The sequence below is a fragment of the Aspergillus ruber genome (genome assembly GCF_000600275.1).
Source record: "Aspergillus ruber CBS 135680 unplaced genomic scaffold scaffold00002, whole genome shotgun sequence".
Classification (NCBI taxonomy): Eukaryota; Fungi; Ascomycota; class Eurotiomycetes; order Eurotiales; family Aspergillaceae; genus Aspergillus; species Aspergillus ruber.
The window spans coordinates 883,457-903,510 of NW_024467298.1; the positions used below are offsets into that span (position 1 = coordinate 883,457).

General features: G+C 50.1%; 9 protein-coding genes across 9 annotated transcripts; 6 read left to right on the forward strand and 3 right to left on the reverse strand.

The window, feature by feature from the left end:
• Positions 1 to 91: 91 nt before the first annotated feature.
• Positions 92 to 1,999, reverse strand: EURHEDRAFT_399371 (ferric reductase family protein; the record flags this gene model as incomplete). The annotated part of the gene is made up of 1 exon (XM_040779919.1): positions 92 to 1,999. The coding sequence occupies one exon, from the start codon at positions 1,997 to 1,999 to the stop codon at positions 92 to 94; it is 1,908 nt and encodes a 635-aa protein (XP_040642763.1).
• Positions 2,000 to 4,259: 2,260 nt separating this feature from the next.
• EURHEDRAFT_512360 (putative 2-deoxy-D-gluconate 3-dehydrogenase) lies at positions 4,260 to 5,171 on the reverse strand (the record flags this gene model as incomplete). The annotated part of the gene is made up of 3 exons (XM_040786062.1): positions 4,260 to 4,709; positions 4,770 to 4,985; positions 5,040 to 5,171. 3 exons carry the CDS (start codon positions 5,169 to 5,171, stop codon positions 4,260 to 4,262), a joined length of 798 nt encoding a protein of 265 aa, XP_040642764.1.
• Positions 5,172 to 6,683: 1,512 nt separating this feature from the next.
• On the forward strand, positions 6,684 to 9,038 carry EURHEDRAFT_447655 (C6 transcription factor; the record flags this gene model as incomplete). Its single annotated transcript, XM_040783679.1, has 4 exons — positions 6,684 to 6,814; positions 6,879 to 8,170; positions 8,219 to 8,541; positions 8,592 to 9,038. 4 exons carry the CDS (start codon positions 6,684 to 6,686, stop codon positions 9,036 to 9,038), a joined length of 2,193 nt encoding a protein of 730 aa, XP_040642765.1.
• A 178-nt stretch (positions 9,039 to 9,216) lies between these two features.
• Positions 9,217 to 10,302, forward strand: EURHEDRAFT_126203 (SDR family NAD(P)-dependent oxidoreductase). Its single transcript, XM_040777726.1, has 2 exons — positions 9,217 to 9,868; positions 9,930 to 10,302. The coding sequence occupies exons 1-2, from the start codon at positions 9,394 to 9,396 to the stop codon at positions 10,199 to 10,201; spliced, it is 747 nt and encodes a 248-aa protein (XP_040642766.1). The 5' UTR covers positions 9,217 to 9,393; the 3' UTR covers positions 10,202 to 10,302.
• A 101-nt stretch (positions 10,303 to 10,403) lies between these two features.
• EURHEDRAFT_446710 (NAD(P)-dependent alcohol dehydrogenase) lies at positions 10,404 to 11,657 on the reverse strand (the record flags this gene model as incomplete). The annotated part of the gene is made up of 2 exons (XM_040783627.1): positions 10,404 to 11,543; positions 11,598 to 11,657. The coding sequence occupies 2 exons, from the start codon at positions 11,655 to 11,657 to the stop codon at positions 10,404 to 10,406; spliced, it is 1,200 nt and encodes a 399-aa protein (XP_040642767.1).
• A 432-nt stretch (positions 11,658 to 12,089) lies between these two features.
• Positions 12,090 to 13,720, forward strand: EURHEDRAFT_408335 (D-mandelate dehydrogenase-like dehydrogenase). The gene is made up of 6 exons (XM_040780801.1): positions 12,090 to 12,481; positions 12,530 to 12,628; positions 12,678 to 12,792; positions 12,846 to 13,045; positions 13,096 to 13,377; positions 13,431 to 13,720. Exons 1-6 carry the CDS (start codon positions 12,398 to 12,400, stop codon positions 13,662 to 13,664), a joined length of 1,014 nt encoding a protein of 337 aa, XP_040642768.1. The 5' UTR covers positions 12,090 to 12,397; the 3' UTR covers positions 13,665 to 13,720.
• A 152-nt stretch (positions 13,721 to 13,872) lies between these two features.
• rpl17 (60S ribosomal protein uL22) lies at positions 13,873 to 15,242 on the forward strand. Its single transcript, XM_040777728.1, has 4 exons — positions 13,873 to 13,960; positions 14,195 to 14,408; positions 14,633 to 14,820; positions 14,873 to 15,242. The coding sequence occupies exons 1-4, from the start codon at positions 13,958 to 13,960 to the stop codon at positions 15,020 to 15,022; spliced, it is 555 nt and encodes a 184-aa protein (XP_040642769.1). The 5' UTR covers positions 13,873 to 13,957; the 3' UTR covers positions 15,023 to 15,242.
• Positions 15,243 to 15,884: 642 nt separating this feature from the next.
• EURHEDRAFT_446358 (VHS and GAT domain-containing protein) lies at positions 15,885 to 17,468 on the forward strand (the record flags this gene model as incomplete). The annotated part of the gene is made up of 5 exons (XM_040783591.1): positions 15,885 to 15,925; positions 16,001 to 16,061; positions 16,135 to 16,167; positions 16,244 to 16,627; positions 16,722 to 17,468. The coding sequence occupies 5 exons, from the start codon at positions 15,885 to 15,887 to the stop codon at positions 17,466 to 17,468; spliced, it is 1,266 nt and encodes a 421-aa protein (XP_040642770.1).
• A 1,198-nt stretch (positions 17,469 to 18,666) lies between these two features.
• EURHEDRAFT_383262 (lytic polysaccharide monooxygenase) lies at positions 18,667 to 19,476 on the forward strand (the record flags this gene model as incomplete). The annotated part of the gene is made up of 1 exon (XM_040779566.1): positions 18,667 to 19,476. The coding sequence occupies one exon, from the start codon at positions 18,667 to 18,669 to the stop codon at positions 19,474 to 19,476; it is 810 nt and encodes a 269-aa protein (XP_040642771.1).
• Between the last annotated feature and the right edge of the window lie 578 nt (positions 19,477 to 20,054).

The following is a 20,054-nucleotide window of genomic DNA, read 5'->3' on the forward strand; positions in this document are numbered from 1 at the left end:
CGATAGACTGAAACTTTTACACAGAAAGAAAGGTAGGTTACAATAGAAACAAACCCCTCTGTAGAAAAAAAGAGAGAACGAAAGAAAAACATCACCACGTAAAAGCCTCCTCCGCGAGATCCACCACAGCCCCCACCCCGATCCTCTCCCTCGTCGCAGCACGCACTTCATCCGCAAACGCACCAGGCCCACAAACAGACACCGCCGTAGCACCAACTCTCGTCGGAAGCACCTCGTCAAGAACAACGTCTGGACGACACCGTCCCGGGAACATCTGCACCGTCGCACTAGGAGAGACAATCTCCCGTGTACTCTTGGGCTTCGACACAAAGAGCTTGATAACCAGGATGTCACGTCGGCCGGGTAGTCGCAAGATTTGATCCATGTAGCTCTGCACCCAGGTGAGATGGTCGGTGCTGCGGACGGACCAGATGAGGTAGATGCGGTGCGTCGCGACACGGCCCTCAGCAGCGCGAATGAGTAGGTCGCGGACGAAGAGGAGGTGGTGTGTTATGCCGGCTCCTGCGGAGAAGAGTACGGCGGTGCCGTAGCTGGCCATGTTGATGGGGTGAGCGGCGTAAGGGCCTTCGATGAAGCCGGATGTGTAGAGGGTGTTGTTTGGGGCGGCAGAGGCTGTGTTGTAGAGCTTGCGGGTCATGCCTTGGCGAGCGCTAATGATGAGGGAGACAGAGGCTGGTTTGTTGGTTGTGTCGAGGTATTCGTCAAGGTTGACGATGGCTTGTTTTTCGAGGAGGGATGGGTCCACATCTATTGTTGAGGTTGAGCTTGTGGGGTTGTTGTTGTCATTGCTTCGGGTGAAGGTTTCGGTGGCTGTTGTGGGGGTTACGCAGGTGCTGGGGTCGACCCAGGCTACTGAGAAGGGGTGTGACATCCATTTTGAGATGCTGGGGATGTAGGCGTAGACGTGGGAGCCTGGGTTGATGTGCACGCGCTTGGGGAGGTGGAAGGTGACTCGACATGCTTCGCCTGGCAGGGCTTCAACGACGAGTTTTGTTGATCCTTTTTTGAGGGAGAAGTTGAGGTAGATGAGTCGGCCCATGCGACAGCACCGATCGAATAGCCAGATGACGATGATCGCGATAAGCCACGGCTTCTGCGGTAAGTTGTCAATATGCAAATGCGCGTAAACGCCCACAACAGCCAAAAAGGCAAACAGCTGGTGAAGATGAAGGAAGGTCTCATAAAACGCATGACGAATTGGTGAGGGCGAGTGAAGACCCAGACAGACAAAGGAACATGTACCCAGGAAACCCCATGAGAAGAACGGGACGGTGCGGATACGCCATAACATGTCTGAAAAGTCCTGTTCACGGCATGCGTTCACTGCCCATGCTGCTACGTGCACCAAACTCTCAAGCACAACAAGACGACCCAGCCACCGGTGGAGAAGATTGTAAGTGTCGAAGCTGAGTCGCAACAGGGGGATCAGTGGGTTATTGCGGCCTGCGAGAAGGAACAGAGGCACCATGTTTAAAACAGCCAGCGTCCCAGATCGTCCACGAAGCTCAGCAACCAAAGCCTCCTTGACGTTCGCCTTATAGTCCAAAAGTAGGCAGTAGGCGAACTGGCATGCAATGTAGAGGATGATCATGATCATCTGGAATCTGGATGGGAGCGTGCCGATGTTAACTGCACTTGACAGTTGGATCTCCCGATTATGTCTCTTCCGACCCAGAGGTGCGTAGAGAACGTGTTTCTTTATGTTTGTCCATAGCGACGACTCTTCGACACTCCAATATGTTTGCTGCTTTCTGCTCGATCCTAGCGACGTAACATGACGGAGGGTTGAATGGCTGATCTGGGCGATTCGACCGCAGAACACGATAAAGGCCACGGCTAGGATGGAGACGACGATAATGCGCGTGAAAATGACATCCTTGGGCACGTCGACGCCATTTAACCCCCGCGAATATTCGTAAACATAAGTAGCGTTGGATCCATATGATCGCGGGGCGACCAACCGTCGCAAATTCCCCATTGGAAGCTGATGAATGAGGATAAAGTGTAGCTAGACCCCGGCCACTGGGGTGACTCGAGGCGACGCGAGATATTTTGGGGACGACCAAACAAATCGCGCGAAGGTCGGCTGTTCGGAGAACGTCCTTGACTGGAAGGAAGTAGAAGCCAAGTAGCTTCACTTGTATGCGAGAAATGCAGTCTTTAATTCTGAAAATGCTCGATGTCAAGGGAACGAGAGGAATGCGGATGGCGGACACGCGGAATCTCGAAGCCAGAATTCAGTTGAGAGTAATTCTGCAAAAATGAAAAAAGAAGAAGTATGAAGACTTGCGCAGCAACAAACACGTTTGTCCTTCTTGCTTTGTGCAGGCTGGTTGGTTGATTGATAGGTCTTTTATTGTTGTCTCAAGAGGTGCGAACAATGCCGTTTGCGTCAGAGGACGAAAGGCATGCACCGAAATAGGGAAGAGCCGGGGTAAAGAAAGTCAACAGCAGAAAGTGACGCAGGACGCTAGACGTTTCTGATTATCTACATGTTCGAAACCAGACGTTAGTTTCAGCCAGCGTGGTGAGCCAGCCTGGACCTGCACTCACCCTGGTTCTCTGCATGCATTATCAGAGCAGTATCCAGCAGCAAGAGCGATGCGATCGAAGACGCTCAACGTCAAAAAGCAGTTAAAACAGTAGAACGAGGGGATGGAATGAGGGGAATGATAGTGGTGTCTGTCTGTCCAAGACCTCTCCTGTATGGAGATAGGAGGCGGAGGGACTAGCGTAGATTAACGAGGGACGAGGAAGACAGAAAAAGAACGAACACCTTTCCCTAAAAAGAACGAAAGAGAGAGAAAAAAAGAATGGCAGAGAAGAGTCTCCTAGGAGGAAGAGAGGAAGAATGTGAAAGCGAAAGTGAAAGAGGTGAGGTTAGATCTACTCCGGAGTAGGGCCGCAGAGCCAGTCTGGCCCAATCAGGAAATGCAGTGAATATCACACCCGAAAAGGGGGGAGAGAGCAGTGAAAAGAGTGCAATGAGAGAAAGAACCCATACGTCAGGCCGATGATCCACGGGGCAGCCACCAACTTAAAGAGAGGGAAATGCATTTAATAGTACTCCGTACTCTGTACCGAGAGAAAATTTCGAAATTAGACCTCCGACTAGCGACAGGTATGGTGCCACCAGAAATAAATGGACCCAGAGGCTGCTTAGTGGCAATTGCCCTCAATCAGGCGCATAAGAGGATCCTGGCTAGTGTTCGATTCAATAGTTGCAGCAGCCACACGGATAAGTTAACCAGGGTGGAATTAAAATAGCCTGCCGGGACGTTGCTTTCTGCGGTCTGCCAGACACTCTTTTCCTTGACCAAAGGTGGCTAACAGTCTAGGGGATCGCTGTGATCAAATCATGGGGTCCTTGCAGATCGTGAAGCTGATTCGACAACGATGTAGGATATTGACGCCGAGCCTTCAGGGGGGCGATTCGCCGTGAACAAAGCACTGGCCAGAAAACCTCTGCCTGTCTGTCTGCCTGTCTGTCCCGCACTGTCCGGATGCTGACTGACTTTGACCGATTATCGCCTGCATTTCTATTTGACAATGCCGGGAATGGCCACCGCATGGTGCCGTCTCACCATGCGCCTTTCATGCTGAAACGCTCGCTACATTTGTGATTTTATTCTGTGGCTGCCATACCGACGACCCACCGGCGCCGGGGCTGGAGCGAGAGTACAAGTACTCTGTACGGAGGAATACATTGCATTTTTCGGTCGCTGCAAGAACCAGGCTATGATTTTCAATTCTTTAGTATCAGCGAAGATAGCAAATAAATGGCATGCGATGGGTTGAAACAAAAAGGAACCCGTCACAGTCGGAAAAATCATGGGTCACGGGCGACACTAGCCAGCTTCGGAACTGGGTGGTATCGATATTCATCTATTCCACTGCGTCCATCTTGTCACCTAGATTATTCGTGGTCTAAGGATGGTAACTGATGAGGGGCCTGGTATCCAATGTGAAATTGAGGGTGATGGTTCCTCTCATGCCAATCTAAATCGAGGAATGATAACGGGCCGCTGAGACACTCGGAATGAATACATTTCGGATAGATTGCTTGCACCTGGATGAGACTAAGTGGCATGACTTTATTGCAGACAGTCCATATTGCTTGGTTGATTCGAAAGGAACTCCCATGCGCTGCATAGAGTCAATCAAATCTAAGAGAATAATAATCACAGTGGTCTATTTACATTGATCCATCGCAGTCCCCTATGGGTCCATAAGGCTGCCTACCGACCCATCCAGCCTCCGTCGACAGTAATCACTTCACCTGAAACATAGCCGCTGGCCCGGCTTGCCAAAAACACAATTACGCCCTTGAAGTCTTCCGGCGCTCCCCATCGCCCAGCCGGAATCCGGGCCATGATACCTGCATTGCGGTTTGAGTCGTTGATAAGAGCAACGTTCATATCTGTGGCGATATATCCGGGGGCAATTGCGTTGACGTTGATACCCTTGGATGCCCATTCGTTCGACAGAGCCTTGGTCAACTGAGCAACACCTCCCTTGGAGGCGGCGTAGGCGGGGACGGTGAATCCTCCCTGGAAGGTGAGAAGAGATGCGACGTTGATTATGGAGCCACGGTGGCCATTAGAGAATTCAGAGGCATCGAGGGACAACAGGTGGGCGCCAAATTCGCGGCAGAGTGTAAAGACGGAGCTCAGGTTGACTTGGATGACCTGATCACCATTATATTAGCCCCTTGCCGTGGATTAATGCTGTCGAATGAAAATACCCACCTCATCCCAATCCTCATCCGGGAACTTCTCACTAGGATGTCTCCTTTGAATCCCAGCGCAGTTCAGAAGGATCTGAGGCTTGATGCCTTGACTTGTTAATGCCGGAATGATATTCTTGACTGCCTCTCGGTTCGATAGTTCCGCAACGTGAATTGACGCCTTCCGGCCAATGCGATTAATGATTTCATCGCGCGTTGATGTGTTGGACTCGTCTCTCTATTCCCAGTCAGTTTTTAAACGGCTACAAGTAGTGATCAAAGGCATGCACACCTGGATGAGCACAATATCGGCACCAGCCTCTGCAAGAGCAATGGTCATAGCCTGTCCAATGCCTCTTGTTCCACCAGTGACGACGGCCGTCTGGCCGGTCAGCGAGAAAAGGGAAGCAACGCTGTCTGTCATTGTGATTCTGTGGAAGGTTTCGCAACTAGATCTGTATCTATCGACTGCGATATGCGAATGGCTCAATCACGTCCAAGGGAATCTGGTAGATAGGAAGATATTTTTCAATACTATAAATCCGTCCTCGCGTTCTAATGCGCGATGATCGAGCTGCTGCTTACATTATTACTGTTATGTATCTTTTTGCAGTTGATCCCGGCTTTCCTTGCGATGGCTTCACTGCCCCTCGTGCGGGGCTTCCAAACCAGGTGAATTCCGTTGCCGACCCGTTACCGGCCGCTCCACTTCCGGCTATTGCTTGTCATCGGCGCACGGCCGAGCATCATCGCCATGATACTGTCGTCACATGGATCTAGATGTGTAATTTACGGCATCTCAGTCTCGACGGGATAAAGAAGCCTTCTATACGATATATTTGTTGCAATTGATGCCACATCGCGTGTAATACAATGATTCATTTGACGACAGTTTGCAGCTTGTAGAAGGCCAATTGTGGAGTACAAATTGACAGCCGGCTGAAATCCAAACAACAAACACTGATTACGTCGCCGTGTTACCAGAACACCACCAGATTTCTTTCCAAAATACGGGGAAATGGGGTAAAGTGGCACATATCCTTCCTGTTCAACCTCGTGGGTGCTGCATGTATAGCCATATGGTGTGTAAAGCATGTCTGTCTGCAAGCGCAAGATCAACCAGGGTCCCGATACAGATTGCTAGACAGGCCCTACAGTAGGGATGCACAGATAGCTTATATAGTACTGCAGAAAGGGTCCAGGATATGCTCTGACCTGATTTTCTTCATGGATAACATAGTTAGACCCTGTCGATGAATTGCCGGATTGCCTGGTCATACATCCGAGACTAGACACAGACGGGATACGATGGTATATAAACCAATCGAAGGCTCTTTATTTCAGCTAGGTTTGAGAGCATGGTTAAGTTAGGGGCTAGAAAAATGCGATTTCCCAACCTGTTGTGTATATCAGATACGGCACTGTATTGTATTTACGTCCCCTTCCTCCAGAACTATGAGAAACAAATATATGCTTTTCCATTCTCCTGGATGAATATTCTACCAGCTGCACAATGGCTGACTCATCGGCGCACTTTATTACCCCAAAACAGTTCTTGGGGAAAGAAGTCTTCAACCACAAAGTAGGAAAGGGAATCCTTCTAGTTGAAAGCTCGTCTGGCTGCCCGTTCTGGTGTGGGGTGTGGAGAAAGAACCACTCCAGGAAAGGCACTCGTATTATTTCCCCAGTTAACGTTGACTACAAGTACATATTACTACTACTTTTACGGCCACGGACTTGCTGCGACAAAACCATGCATTTTCTCTGCTTGCGCGATTGATCTGGACAGTTCTTTTTCTATTGTTGATTTACCTGTTTTCTCGTGTTGTGCCCTTTTGAGAGCATATCTCCTAACGTTAACCGACTCTGGAAAATGCCGCTTGAGCATCGTGGTTGTCAGAGAAATTTATGACTTACTTGAAGTCCAGCGATCAAGATGGAGCAAGATGAACAATCGCCTCGGTTCGAACATCCTCCAATGTCGAGGGCCAGGTCCCGTTCGGATGCCATGAAGCGTGTGTCGAGGGCGTGTCTGCACTGTCGGCAGCGCAAATCTAAGTGCGATTTGTAGGTTTACTTTATTCTCTCTTTTTATTACGTCGGACAAAGATAGTTTGCTAATTCTCAACAGAGATGGTAGCGGCAGCCCAGGTGTTCCGCCATGTCAACGATGTATCCGCGATGGTCGTGATTGTGTCCTGGGCAGTTCGAATCGAGGCGGTCGCCGAATTCGCAAAAACAAACTGAAAAATGTCACTCCTGGGGTCTCGGCTCAGGAGAAATCCGATCTGGATACAGTCAGTTCGCCCAGCTCGGAAAACCGCCAGGCTGCGTCCTACCCCGGCCCCGTGGTCTTCATGCCGCCCAATCCCCCAACGACAACAACGTCGGTTTCTGTGGACGACGATGACACGGCGTCTATTGGCTCAGTTCCGCGAAATCCATCGGATGCATGGCAGTGTTTGACGGGTATTGCGAAACGGGGTACGGATGGCAATACCGCGGAGACGATTGCAGAATCTTTGCCTGGTTCAGGTGGTTTTTCGACTTACGGCACGCTACAGAGTGGCTCGGTGACTGAATTTTCGACAAACAGTGGCATCAAAACATATAGACTCGTCCAAGCGCGCTCCCTAGATCCAGCAACGGTGTGGCAGCTCGTGGTGCGCTACGCCGAGAATTTCCACCCATACTTACCGCTGGTACCACGCAAGTACTTTGATCGCAATGCCCTGGATGCCTTTGCGACCAATGAAAAGTATCTTCTCACCGCCGTTCTCACCATCGCTTCCAAGGACCTGGTGGAACGACCAGAAATCCATGAATATTGTTCCAGATACATGCACGAGCTGATCTCTGGTATTGCCGCTGGAGCTGACTGCGACGTCGAAGCCGTGGAGGCCCTGCTCATTCTCGCGGAATGGGAACCTCAAGGTCTACGCCCGCGCATTGAACGCGTTGGTCGAGGAGAAGAGGACCGTGCCGCATGGATGCACATTGGGCTCGCGTTACGATCAGGTTACTTCCTCGGCTTGGATCGAACATCCTTCCGAGGCGATGCATCAGGAGATACGGCAACAGAGGCCCGCAGGCGATTGGCCTGGACCAGCTGCTACATCTCTGATCGTCTGATTTCTGTTCGCATTGGGCGCGCTTTCTGGTCGCGAGGGCCTGGCCCGATGACAGGACTGGTCAGTCAGGATTTTCCTTCCTTGCAACCTGTCAAAGAAGGGGAAGAGGACCATGCGAAGATTTTCCAAGCCACGTTGGATCTCACGCAGCTGTATGGGAATGTCCACGACGTACTATACTCTGGCATGCGCACCAGCAACCAAATGATGCTTATGGGCGATTATGTCAAATATGTGGATGACTTTCGTCTTGCCATTCTGCGCTGGAAGTCCCTTTGGGGGTCATTACATTGTACGTTGTCGAATCTCTGTATTCCCGTGTCATGCTAATTATCCACAGGTTCTCCTCCCATCCGCGCTACATTGCAGCTATCATACGAGTATCTGAGGCTCTATACCAACGCATTTGCTTTTCAGGCAACAATATCGCAGTCATTGGCATCAAAGGTTAACGGTGATGCTCACGCTCAGAAGGAGCATTTGCGAAGGGCATTCAACAATGTGGCATCTTTGCAGGATGCACGATTCATCTATGAATCGTTGGATGCTGCCAAAGCTTACCTGTCTATTCTTGTGGACTTAGTTGATCCAGAAAAGCACTTGCACTTTATGCCGCTTCGATTCTACTTGTACGGTATTTATGCGGCAGTATTCTTGTACAAGGTAAGTCACTCACAACCACTCGCATTGCATTCTGAACCTTACATTATCAGGCCCGTTCATTCGGCGTCATGTTACATTCCGAAGAAATGGCAGTGCGCGACCTCGTCACTCGAACCACCGAGGTCCTGAAACGGGCAAGCGCCGGCCCTGATGACATCGGATCTCGGTACTCACGCCTTCTAGAACTTCTCTGGCAAACCAAACCTGCATCAATCACTTCTCCCGCAGGCACACAGCAAAGCAACGATATCATGCAGACTACACTTTCAAACTGCCTTTCCGACCAGAATAAACATGTGGATTTCAGCCCGGCGAATGATTTCTCCTGGTTGGATCTCGAGGCTGTCGGTGACTTTGTCTCCGGAGACCAGATCTCTGGAGCAGGGATGGGGTTTGACGCGTTCCAGAATCCTGATCTGTACCAGACTGGACAGGATCGTTTGCAGAGCTGGCAGGTGTCAACATGGCCAAGTGACATGAGCAGCCTTCTTTTTTAGACGCTCTTCCTGTACCCGTTAAGGCCTCGAGTCCTCGAATTGTCTTGCGGGCAAATTTGCCAACGACGTTGGGGTATGCGACAGGTATTACCGTCAGCACCTGTCTCGTGCTCGTTATCCCCAATATTAGTGCGGGGATAGCGGGGATTATGCTCGGTGTTTCCTCCGATATGTATTTCTACGCAGTAGCCGAGGGGGAGGGACCTACTTCGGAGTACAATTGTACAACAACTCCCCGTCTACGAATAGCTCAATTGGCATATTTCAATTGAGTAATATACACAATGGCGCTGAATGAAATAAAGGGTCGGCTGGCGTTGATCACAGGTGCATCTGGAGGGCAAGCCACTTTTCCATGTTTTTTCTAGAGCTCAGATCTGACTTTTACAGAATCGGAGCAGCATGTGCACACCAACTCGCTCAGAAGAGTGTTCATTTGGCCCTGACTTACTCCAGTAACAAGACAGCAATGGACAGTCTAGTCGAGGAACTCAAAACCAAATACCCCACGGTCGACGATAAGCCCCTTCGTATCTCGGCCCATCAGGTGGATGTGGCCTCCGCAGAACAAATCCAGACAATGTTCGAGCAGATCGACCAACAACATGGCCAGCGACCGGATATCCTCGTCTCCAATGCCGGATATGGTAAGCGCGTGCCGCAGGTCTGGGACATTACACTCGAAGAATTCGATCATACGATCAACGTCAATCTCCGCGCCTCGTTTATCCTTGTGAAGGGCGTTGTCGAACACATGAGGGACCAACGATGGGGCCGGATTGTGCTCATGTCTTCGATAGCTGGATACGGTGGAGGGATTAATGGATGCCGTATGTAGCGCCACTCCTTTGAAGATATACCACGCTAGATAACTGACTATGTGATATGTAGATTACGCCTCTTCCAAAGCCGGCATGACCGGTATGATGAAGAACCTGTCGACTCGTCTCGCAGAACACAACATCAGCGTCAACGATGTGGCACCAGCAATTATCGGAGATACTGGAATGATACCCAACGCCCAGTCTGTTCCTGAGATCGCAGCGAGTATACCACTTGGTCGAGTGGGGACGCCTGATGAGGTCGCTAATGTGGTGACTATGCTTGTTATGACTGGATATATGACTGGGCAGAGTCTCCTGCTGGCGGGAGGGTTGAAGTAGTATGTGAGGTTTATAGATGGCGTTTTCCCCAAGGATATTATATATAACTGTCTAGTTCTTTTGGGCATACATTCGTCTACCTATACGCTCCAGATACCCTCCAATAATCAACAGAATATAATTCTCCAGTCATGCTCCCAAGAACCCCACTCCTTTACCTCAGCAACTGATGCAAATAATCGGGTATACAAAACAAAACAATTTAGCCCTCGATAACAACTTTAACAACAGGCGTCCCATTCTCATCAACGCCTTTCCCAGCCAACCCAAATGCCCTCTCCCCTTCCTCCAGCTTCACCCGATGTGTAACAACCCGCTCCTCAACACGCGCAAACTTACCACTCTCCAACAACCCAATAGCAGCAGGGTACGCATACCCATCATATCGGAACACACCGATAACATCAACCTCACGCAGCGCAGCAGCACCAACAGGAAGTGTCTGCACAGGATTGCCCATACCGATCTGTACTAACACACCGCCAGCACCGGCGGCGTAGATACCAGTCTGCACACAGGTAGGCACACCAGTGCAGTCATACACGCGCGAGAAGCCAGTCTTCACACCATTTGCCTCCTTCAGGCCAGCAGAGTTGCGCTGCGCACTTTGCAGCGCATATGCAACCTGTTCGGCCTGCGGCGCATTACGAGCCGGAGGCGGATTGTTCGGATCAGACTTGGGAATGAGATAAGTCTTCAGCCCCAAGCCCAACGACTTGGCAATCTCCAACCGCGCCTCATCGATGTCCGCAACGACAATCGACGAGAAGTTCTCGGCCGTAGCCAGCGCACCAGCTAAAAGCAACCCAATAGCACCAGCGCCGAACACCAGTGCCGACAAACCCTCCCCGACTTCCTCGGCCAGTGCTACCTCTTCTTTAGTCGGCGGATGCGAACGCCTAATCGCATGCAGACAAACTGCCAACGGCTCCACGAGCGCACCCCCCGCATACGACACGTTCTCAGGTAACTTGTGACACATCTCCGCCGGATGGTTCGTAAGTTCCATAAGCGTCCCGTCGAAATGCGGAAACACCTTCGCGCTACTCCGAAACTTCATCTCAGGGCAGATATTGTACCTTCCCGTTTTGCAGAGGAAGCATTTGCGACAGGGGATGCCGACTTCTAGCGCGACGCGGTCGCCGACTTCCAGGTTGTTTACGTTGGGGCCCAGGGCTGTGACTGTGCCGGAGGACTCGTGGCCGAGGCACATGGGTTCGCGGACGACGAAGTCGCCATTGCGGCCGTGGGAATAGTAGTGGAGATCTGAGCCGCAGAGACCGGTTGCGCGGATGGCGATTTGGACTTCAGTGCCGCTGGGAGGGGTTATGGTTCTTGATTCCTGGTTTTGTTAGATTAGTCTCGCTTTTCTTTTCTAGAACTTCTTGTAACGTACAATGCGGAGGTCTTTGGCGCCGTGGAGGACAAGCGCTTTGGTAGATTGTGCGGCTGCCATTTTTGATAATATAGAGTAGTAGAATATATAAAAGGAAGTAAAGTATGGGAAGAGCTAGATTTATATCGAATATGCGAACTGAAGAGGTTAAATCTACGGAATACACTGGACAACACTTTCGGATCCCTCACTCAATATCCGAAAGCCGTGGGGAAAAAATTCCCCCGCTGAGATTATAGATTACAGGGATAGAAATTGAGCGATTTCTATCGTCATGAACCAGAAAGGGCCTGTTCTCTGGAGTAATACATCGCGTACTTGTAAAGGGCAGACCGAAGTATTTTACCCCACGTTGTCGGCCATTGATAGGGCGTCGGGAATTGAACAGCGAGGCGGGATGTCAATAGCCGATGGTATGACATTGTACGGAGGAGCACATACGGCGGAGGAGCACCGCATTGTTCGGGGAAGGCATACGGTATACGGAGGATTAATGGACAGGCGTAGAGTAATTGTAAATAGAGGGCCATTATTGGGATAATCTGTTATACTAGCTCGAATAGGCAGGCATAACAATTGCTGTATTAGTATTTAGGTGAACGGAACTGATAAACTCGCTGTAGTATGGAAATTGAAGTATCAAGTTGGTCATCGATGCCGTAAAAACTCCCGTCTAGGAGATACCCCGAGTTGCTTCATCTTTTATTTCTTTCGATTCTTCAATTACATTGCTATACCTTGTGTATACTTGTACATTCTTGTTCTTTGTCTACACAACCTCGATCTCTTGACATCATATCATGGCTTCTGCTGCTCTGTTAATCGGTGCTATCACGCACGCCCGCAAGGAATGGGAGGATCTGTCGTCGTTCTTGACGCTCAAGGTATGCCTCATAGTATACAAGATATGAGAATCTTTGCTAACTGAATAGGAATTCCCCTCTGGCACCCGGGAGGACTTCATCCAAAACTGCAAGAATGGCGATTATGATGATGTAGTTGCCATCTATCGATCCAATGCCTCGACCAAGGTAATTCAATCACGAGCAAGCGCAAAGAGAAAAGAGACTAATCGAATAGTTTACGGGCCCTTTCAACGCAGAGATGCTGTCCGTGCTGCCATCATCATTAAAGTACATCTGCCATAACGGAGCAGGTTATGACAATGTTGATGTTGATGCTTGTACGCAGAAAGGTACGTACCACTACTTCCTGTTTTACTAGTTACGAAATCTAACGCGTGCACAGGAATCGCCGTGTCCAGTACCCCTGTAGCCGTCAACAATGCCACGGCTGACGTTGGCATTTTCTTGATGATCGGGGCTCTGCGACAGGCATACGTGCCGTTGACTTCAATTAGAGAGGGCCAATGGCTCGGAAAGTCTACGCTCGGTCGTGACCCCCAGGGCAAGGTCCTTGGAATTCTCGGTATGGGCGGTATTGGAAGGGTAAGCTGCGCTTTACGTTCCTTCTTGATTAACCTGTCTGACCCCACTAGGAAATGGCAAACCGCGCCAAAGCCTTCGGGATGAATATCCAGTATCATAACCGTTCGCGGTTGTCGCCTGAGCTCGAGGGGGATTCGACCTACGTGTCGTTTGATGAATTGCTGGCTACTTCCGATGTGCTGAGCTTGAACCTGGCTCTGAACGAGTCGACCCGGCATATCATCGGGGAGAAGGAGTTCGGTAAGATGAAGGACGGGATCGTTATCGTTAACACGGCCCGTGGGGCTTTGATCAACGAGAAGGCTTTGGTTGCTGCGGTGGATTCTGGGAAGGTAAGTCCTCGTTCATTCATTTACTCGTTGATGTTGTATTGACCCAACCAAAGGTTTTGTCGGCTGGTCTGGATGTGTATGAGAATGAGCCCGTGGTGGAATCCGGGCTTATCAATAACCCCCGTGTAATGCTGCTTCCGCACATTGGTACCATGACCTATGAGACGCAGAAGGACATGGAGCTGCTGGTATTGAACAATCTGCGTTCGGCGGTTGAGAAGGGAAAGATGATCACGTTAGTTCCGGAGCAGAAAAGCGCCTTTCAGGGTATGAATGGGACATCGTAAGCATAATTGCAATAAATAGACCTAGAAATAAGAATGTTAAATGAATTGTTCGAGAATAAACCATGCGTTCCATAGTAAAGAACTCCAGTTCATGACCGTTATTAACAGATACTGCCAGGCGGTAAACCACACTCGGCCTAGCGTTAGGGCTCGCTTAGGGCGGGCGGCGCCAAGCGCACCACACGCAGAGTCTCGCGATCCCCGTTCCAGAGGCCTTGTCGAAAACGAAGAAAAAGCGACAACTTCTCACGACATCGAGGACCATCCCTTTACCCCTCGGCAACCGCTTCAAGATGGTGAGTCTTGCTGTCGTCGATTTTGCTATCCAACATGCGATTTTTGCATCTCCCCAAGCCTTAGCCCAAGCCCCAAGCCCAAAGACTTGTCGATTTCGAGAAAATCTCCATTTCCGCGCATCGAAGAAAAATCATACCCCTCACAATAAATGAATTCGAACATTGCCGTCATGTCAATTCCGTCCGGTCGAGTCTGTGCATGTTGCTGATGTTGGGATTTTCTTTGTCTTTCAGGTCCGTTACGCCGCTCAGGAGATTCCGGCCGCGAAGAGCGCCCGCGCCCGGGGCTCTTACCTCCGTGTCAGCTTCAAGAACACCCGTGAGACCGCCCAGGCCGTCAAGGGCATGAAGCTTGAACGCGCCCTCAAGTTCCTCGACAACGTCCAGAACAAGGCCGAGGTCGTCCCCATGCGCAGATACGCTGGCGGCACTGGTCGTGCTGCTCAGGGTGAGTGATACGATTGTTTTTTATGGTTTTGGAGGGGAGAAAAATTACGATGGCTTGAAAATTTGTCGTGGCTAGAAAGAGTTGGGTTTAAATAAAATTTTTGAAGGAAATATTGGGATTGAATATGAATGGAACGAGAAGCCATGCCGTGCGATTGGAGATGAATGCTTGGAAATTATTGGACATACGGTTGCTGGGCAGCACGCTGATGAAGTTATCTATAGGCAAGCAGTGGGGTGTCAGCCGCGCCCGCTGGCCCGTCAAGTCCGCTCAGTTCCTCTCCGACCTCATCAAGAACGCCGAGGCCAACGCTGACACCAAGGGTCTCGACACCGGTGCCCTTGTTGTCAAGCACATCCAGGTCAACCAGGCCCCCAAGGGACGGAGACGCACCTACCGTGCCCACGGTCGTGTATGTATAAATATTCTTGGGGTTCTACGGCGGATAAACTGACATGACATAGATCAACCCCTACATGACCAACCCTTGCCACATCGAGCTCATCCTTACCGAGGGTGAGGAAGTCGTCCAGAAGGCCCCCGCTGCCAAGGAGACTCACCTCTCTTCCCGCCAGCGTGGTACTCAGATCCGCCGTGCTCTCATCGAGGCATAAGCGGTCTGCGAGGTGTCGGGGGTAATAGGTAGTTGGGAAAGAAATGCATAGGGAAAATTAAAAAGCCCGGAGTTTTCTTTTATGTTGTTGTACGGAACAAATACCTGGTCACGGAAGGCTACAAGAAAAAATGCAATGAAATGGAAAAAATTCGAAACAACGGGCAGATGATACAGATGGGCTTTTTTGGAGTCCTTCCCAGCATTGATCTTTCTCGAGGATATTTTCCCTTTTTCTACATATGAATCTTTCCACGTCGAGGAATTGGCCCCGGACATTTACTGGCCTTTCTTTTCCGGGTACTCTTGTTTCCAACGCATGCTTCGGGATAATACGAGCGTTATTTCATGAATGGGATACGGTTTCTTTTTGTTCAGCAATTTCTTGATGCAGAAGATCTATATGTGTAGACTGTAGTCGATATCTGACCCCCATCCAAATGACGTCTATAGGAAATATCAGCCTTGATAAACCCATTAAGCTCACCAAAAAGACCAAGAGTGGCTGTGCATCAAGAGTAAGCCATGTACATATCTCGGTCGAACATAAGGCAGTTTTCCTACTATCACCGGACAATCACCACCACGGCGGCACAGGCATCTCCATTTGGGGGCCACACAAAGTCCCTCCCAAACATCATGATGACTGGTGTGTATAAAATGCTTGCGTGTCGTGGTTGTCGTGGTCTTCGCCACTGGCGGGTGTCCATTTTCTGCCTAGCATTAGAGTTAAAGTACTAAAACTAAACTAAACGCCCGCCGCATTTTCCTTTTGTCTCAGCCTTACTTTTGGAGAAAACAAAACAACACTTCTCCTTTTCTCTCCCAGAGTCGAGCTACAGGGTTTCTTGTCGTCGGCAAATATGAAGCGTGTTTTTACTTCCCTGACCCGGCGTGCCAGTAAGTTACATTCTATATCGCTTAAACTAAAATCTCCGGTTGCTCAATGCAAGGGTTCCCCAGGTTCTGCCTCGAGGAGCTCCTCCTCTGCGACGACGTATGCCGATGATTCGCCCGAAGCTGTCATCCTCCGGGAAGTGGTATGACAAACTACTATGGGAATCTTGGACTGCTATAGGACATTGACTAATCGTACGCGATATTGTCATCCAGGCTGCATTCTGCGACTCCGGAAATAGCAACTCTGTACGTTCAATCCCCAACATCTTCTATCATCCCATCTACCACTGTTCATGGACTAACCCCTAATCCAATCCAACAGGAAGGTACAGACTATGTCCATCTCCCTGCCATCGTCGAAAGTGCCGAATCAAGTCCCAATGCCGCCAAAGAGGCCGCCCATCGCATTCGCAAGATCCTCTCCGACCCGGTCAAAACCCCCGGACACATGCAATACAATGCCATCATGTTGGTTCGGATCCTCATCGATAACCCAGGCCACACATTCGCGCGCAATCTGGATGCCAAGTTCACGTCGACGGTTAAGGATCTCCTCCGGCAGGGAAGGGACATGAATGCACAACAGTTCCTGCGCGAGACGCTGGAGTTCATGGAGACGCAGCGGTCGTGGGATGAGGATCTGGCAACGCTCGTGGCTATGTGGAAGAAGGAGAAGGAACGATACAACAAGGCGCGTACATTCTTGGTGAGTGATTCGTTTTCTTTGGATATAGCCATGTTGCTAATTGTGATAGGGTACCGGATCTTCATCGCGAGGACAGTCGCAGTCACAGTCGCAGTCGCAGCAGCGAAGCCAGAATCACTTTGGTGCACCTCGTCCCGCTCATGGGACGATTCTACCCCCGCCAGATGAGCTAGCCGCGCGTGTTGAAGAAGCCAGGAACTCATCCAAGCTGCTCCTCCAAATCGTTCAGTCGACGCCACCGGCTGAGATTCTCGAGAATGAAATCATCGCGGAATTCTCTCATCGGTGCCAAACCGCGTCCCGTGCCGTCCAGGCATATATCAATTCGACTAACCCGGCGCCGGACGAGGACACGCTCTTGACGCTGATTGAGACGAATGATGAAATCTCGGTGGCATTGTCCAAGCACCAGCGGGCTGTTCTCAACGCCCGCAAAGCCTTGGGTAGTGCGAGTAGCCAGTCGCCTGTCGAGTCTGGCGAAGTTGCGGCATCGAGTGCCAATGCACGGCCAGTTCCGGCTCCTCCTCTACCGCAAAGGGATATGTCTGTTGCTCCGGAGCTATCTTCACCTGTCCCTGCGCCCGTTCCGGCTCCTGCATTTGCACCTGTTCCTTCACCTGTCCCTGCACCCGCAACCGCGCCAGACCCCACTGCAAATACGAGCACTGGCCCCGGCCGGTTTGAATATCGATCGGAAGACTTCCAAGTCCAGAACCCCTTCGCAGACAACCATGGAATTTATGGCACGCCTTCGCACTATGAAGGAAATCAGCAGACCAATACGTACGGGGCAAACGGACCAAATGGGCAGTGGCAGCAAAATACCGAACGAACTGTTTAACAAGAGCAGTAATATGGATATATTGGCGACATAATTTTTGAGATTTGACATTTTGTTTATTCCCCTTTGTTCTGGCCTCGGCGATCACGATTGATGCTATTTACAGCTCTTGCATTTGTTCATGTCCTTCTATTGTTGTAGTTATACCCACTTATAGTCTACATATACAGCAGTCATATCTTGACATATTACTTTTTGGCTTCTCGTTTTGTGCTGATTAACGTTCTGGTCCTTGTTTATATTGACTGTACACCGCATGGAGGCACATGATTCGGACTCGGGATACCGGATGGCAGGGTCCCAGTCAATTGGTTCTTTTGCATTTAACATCTATTTCTATCTCCGTGGCACGACTGCCAAATACCCAGAATCTTCTGGTGCCTCCCAGGTGGAGTGCCTGTTTGAAGCTGAGTGCTGTTGATAGTGTTGCCTGAGACTCTACCAGACCGACTGGATGACAATGTCTCCTGGCGGCAGTTCTTTGAAATTCCCTCTGAGGGCTTAATGAAGCTGAAACCCTGAATGCCCAGTGTATATATTGTTCTTTTGGGGGGTGTTCTGATTAAAAATTTAGGGGTCGTTAATTTGCATGTTTCATGGCAATTAACGTGAAACGATTCGCCCCGTCATAGGCGCTTTGGCACTTTACAACTTCGCTTACTCTCTAGTAAGTGCTGTTCGGGTCCACTCCAACTGTTCTAGTGTTTATGGTTGATAATTGACTGATTTGGCAATGCAGAATAAAATTAGTGACGGGTCAGGATTGTCAGAACGAACGGGCGTCTCTCCGATCCGTGGAGTCTGTCTTCTGTCTCACCAGGAGTGTATCTCCATTTAGAGGCAAATCCGATATGATTGAAGATCCACGAAGGAGCCAGACCATGCCCAGGTCCAGGGTGTGTGTTTCATGATGAGATTGACCAATGGAGCTGTTTCGATCAACCCTAATTTGAGAGTATATAGGGCGCAGGATATCGCTGTTCTGACGAGTTCTTTTCTCTCTCCAGCACACAGGCTTGTCCTTGTTAACGTTTTCATTCTCTTGTTGAAGCTCTCTTTTAGTTCTGGTCTGTGACCGTTCTGTCTTACTTTCTTCTCGTCTCTCATTCGAATCGTGGTATACTGGTATACCTGAACCTTCCACTCGTTTCGGACTTTATCCAGCCTTTTCTTTCGCTATCTTCAAGAATCAGCCAAAATGAAGCAAGCCAGCTCCGTCCTCGCTCTTGCCAGCATTGTCTCCTTGGCCCACGGCCACGGTTTCATCAGCTCCCCTGAGCCCCGTATGCCCGGTTCCGCCATGTCATCCGCCTGCGGTCAGCAAATTTACAACAACCAGAAGGCCGACAACTATGGCAACGTCCAGGGCGAGCTCCAGGTCGCCAACGGCCAGGACGACTACGACGCCGAGAAGTGCGACATCTGGCTCTGCAAGGGTTACAAGTTCGCCGACAACAAGGACAACGTCCAGTCCTACAGCGCCGGCCAAACCGTCAAGTTCGAGATCGACATCCGCGCTCCCCACACCGGTGTCGCCAACGTCTCTGTCGTCGACACCAACTCCAACACTGTGATCGGCAGCCCGCTCAAGTCCTGGGACAAGTACGCCTCCACTGAGACCGGTGTTACCGATGACGAAACCAACTTCAGCGTCACCATCCCCGAGAACTTGGGTAGCAAGTGCTCAACTGCCGGTGACTGTGTGCTCCAGTGGTACTGGTTCGCCGAGTCTATTGACCAGACCTACGAATCTTGCGTCGACTTTACTGTCGGCGGTTCTAGCTCTGGCTCTAGCTCTGCTTCTAGCGCTGGCACTACCACCGCTGCTGCCAACAACAAGGTCGCTTCTCTCCCTAGCACCATGGCAACCGTTGCTAAGCAGCAGGCCACTTCCTCGGCTGCTCCTGTTGCCAGCTCCGGGGTTTCCATCCCCAAGGATGGTAGCTCTGAGGAGCAGCTCAACTGGGTTTCGAACCTTGTGAGAAGCATTGTCAACTACGGTGCTTAGATAGCTAGAGATCTGTCTTCCACTATGACTTAGTTACCGTCAAGCAATATAACTAAGTTGACCTCATGTATATTAGTTTCGCTGTACTTCTTACAACGCACGGTGTTCCTACGAATATCGCGAATAATTTCATATACTTGAAACCACATAACTGATCTAGTACGGAGTAGCCAATCCATAGACCCGAATTACTATCCGAGAACGGCTATATTGGAACGCGCCCACGTGATATACGCGTAAGGCGCGTCGCGCGTGTCCCCAGCCACAATTTCTCTTATCGTCATTTCCCTCTCTTTCCTCTTCCTTTTTACTCTCTTCTTCATTTCATTCAGACACTCTCCACTCTTCTTCTAATACAAGTTGTGCATACTGCATTGCATCCACATTCCACATTCCACATCCTGCATCTTACCGAACACCCAACTAGCACCTGTTTTAAACATCCAATTCCGACTGCTGCCTGCAAACACATAACTACCTCATCGTCATACCTTGCGATAAGATCGATTAGTCGATCAGTCAATCAATCTATTCTAAAAAAAAAAAAAAAAAAAAAAAAAAAAAAAAAAAAAAAAAAA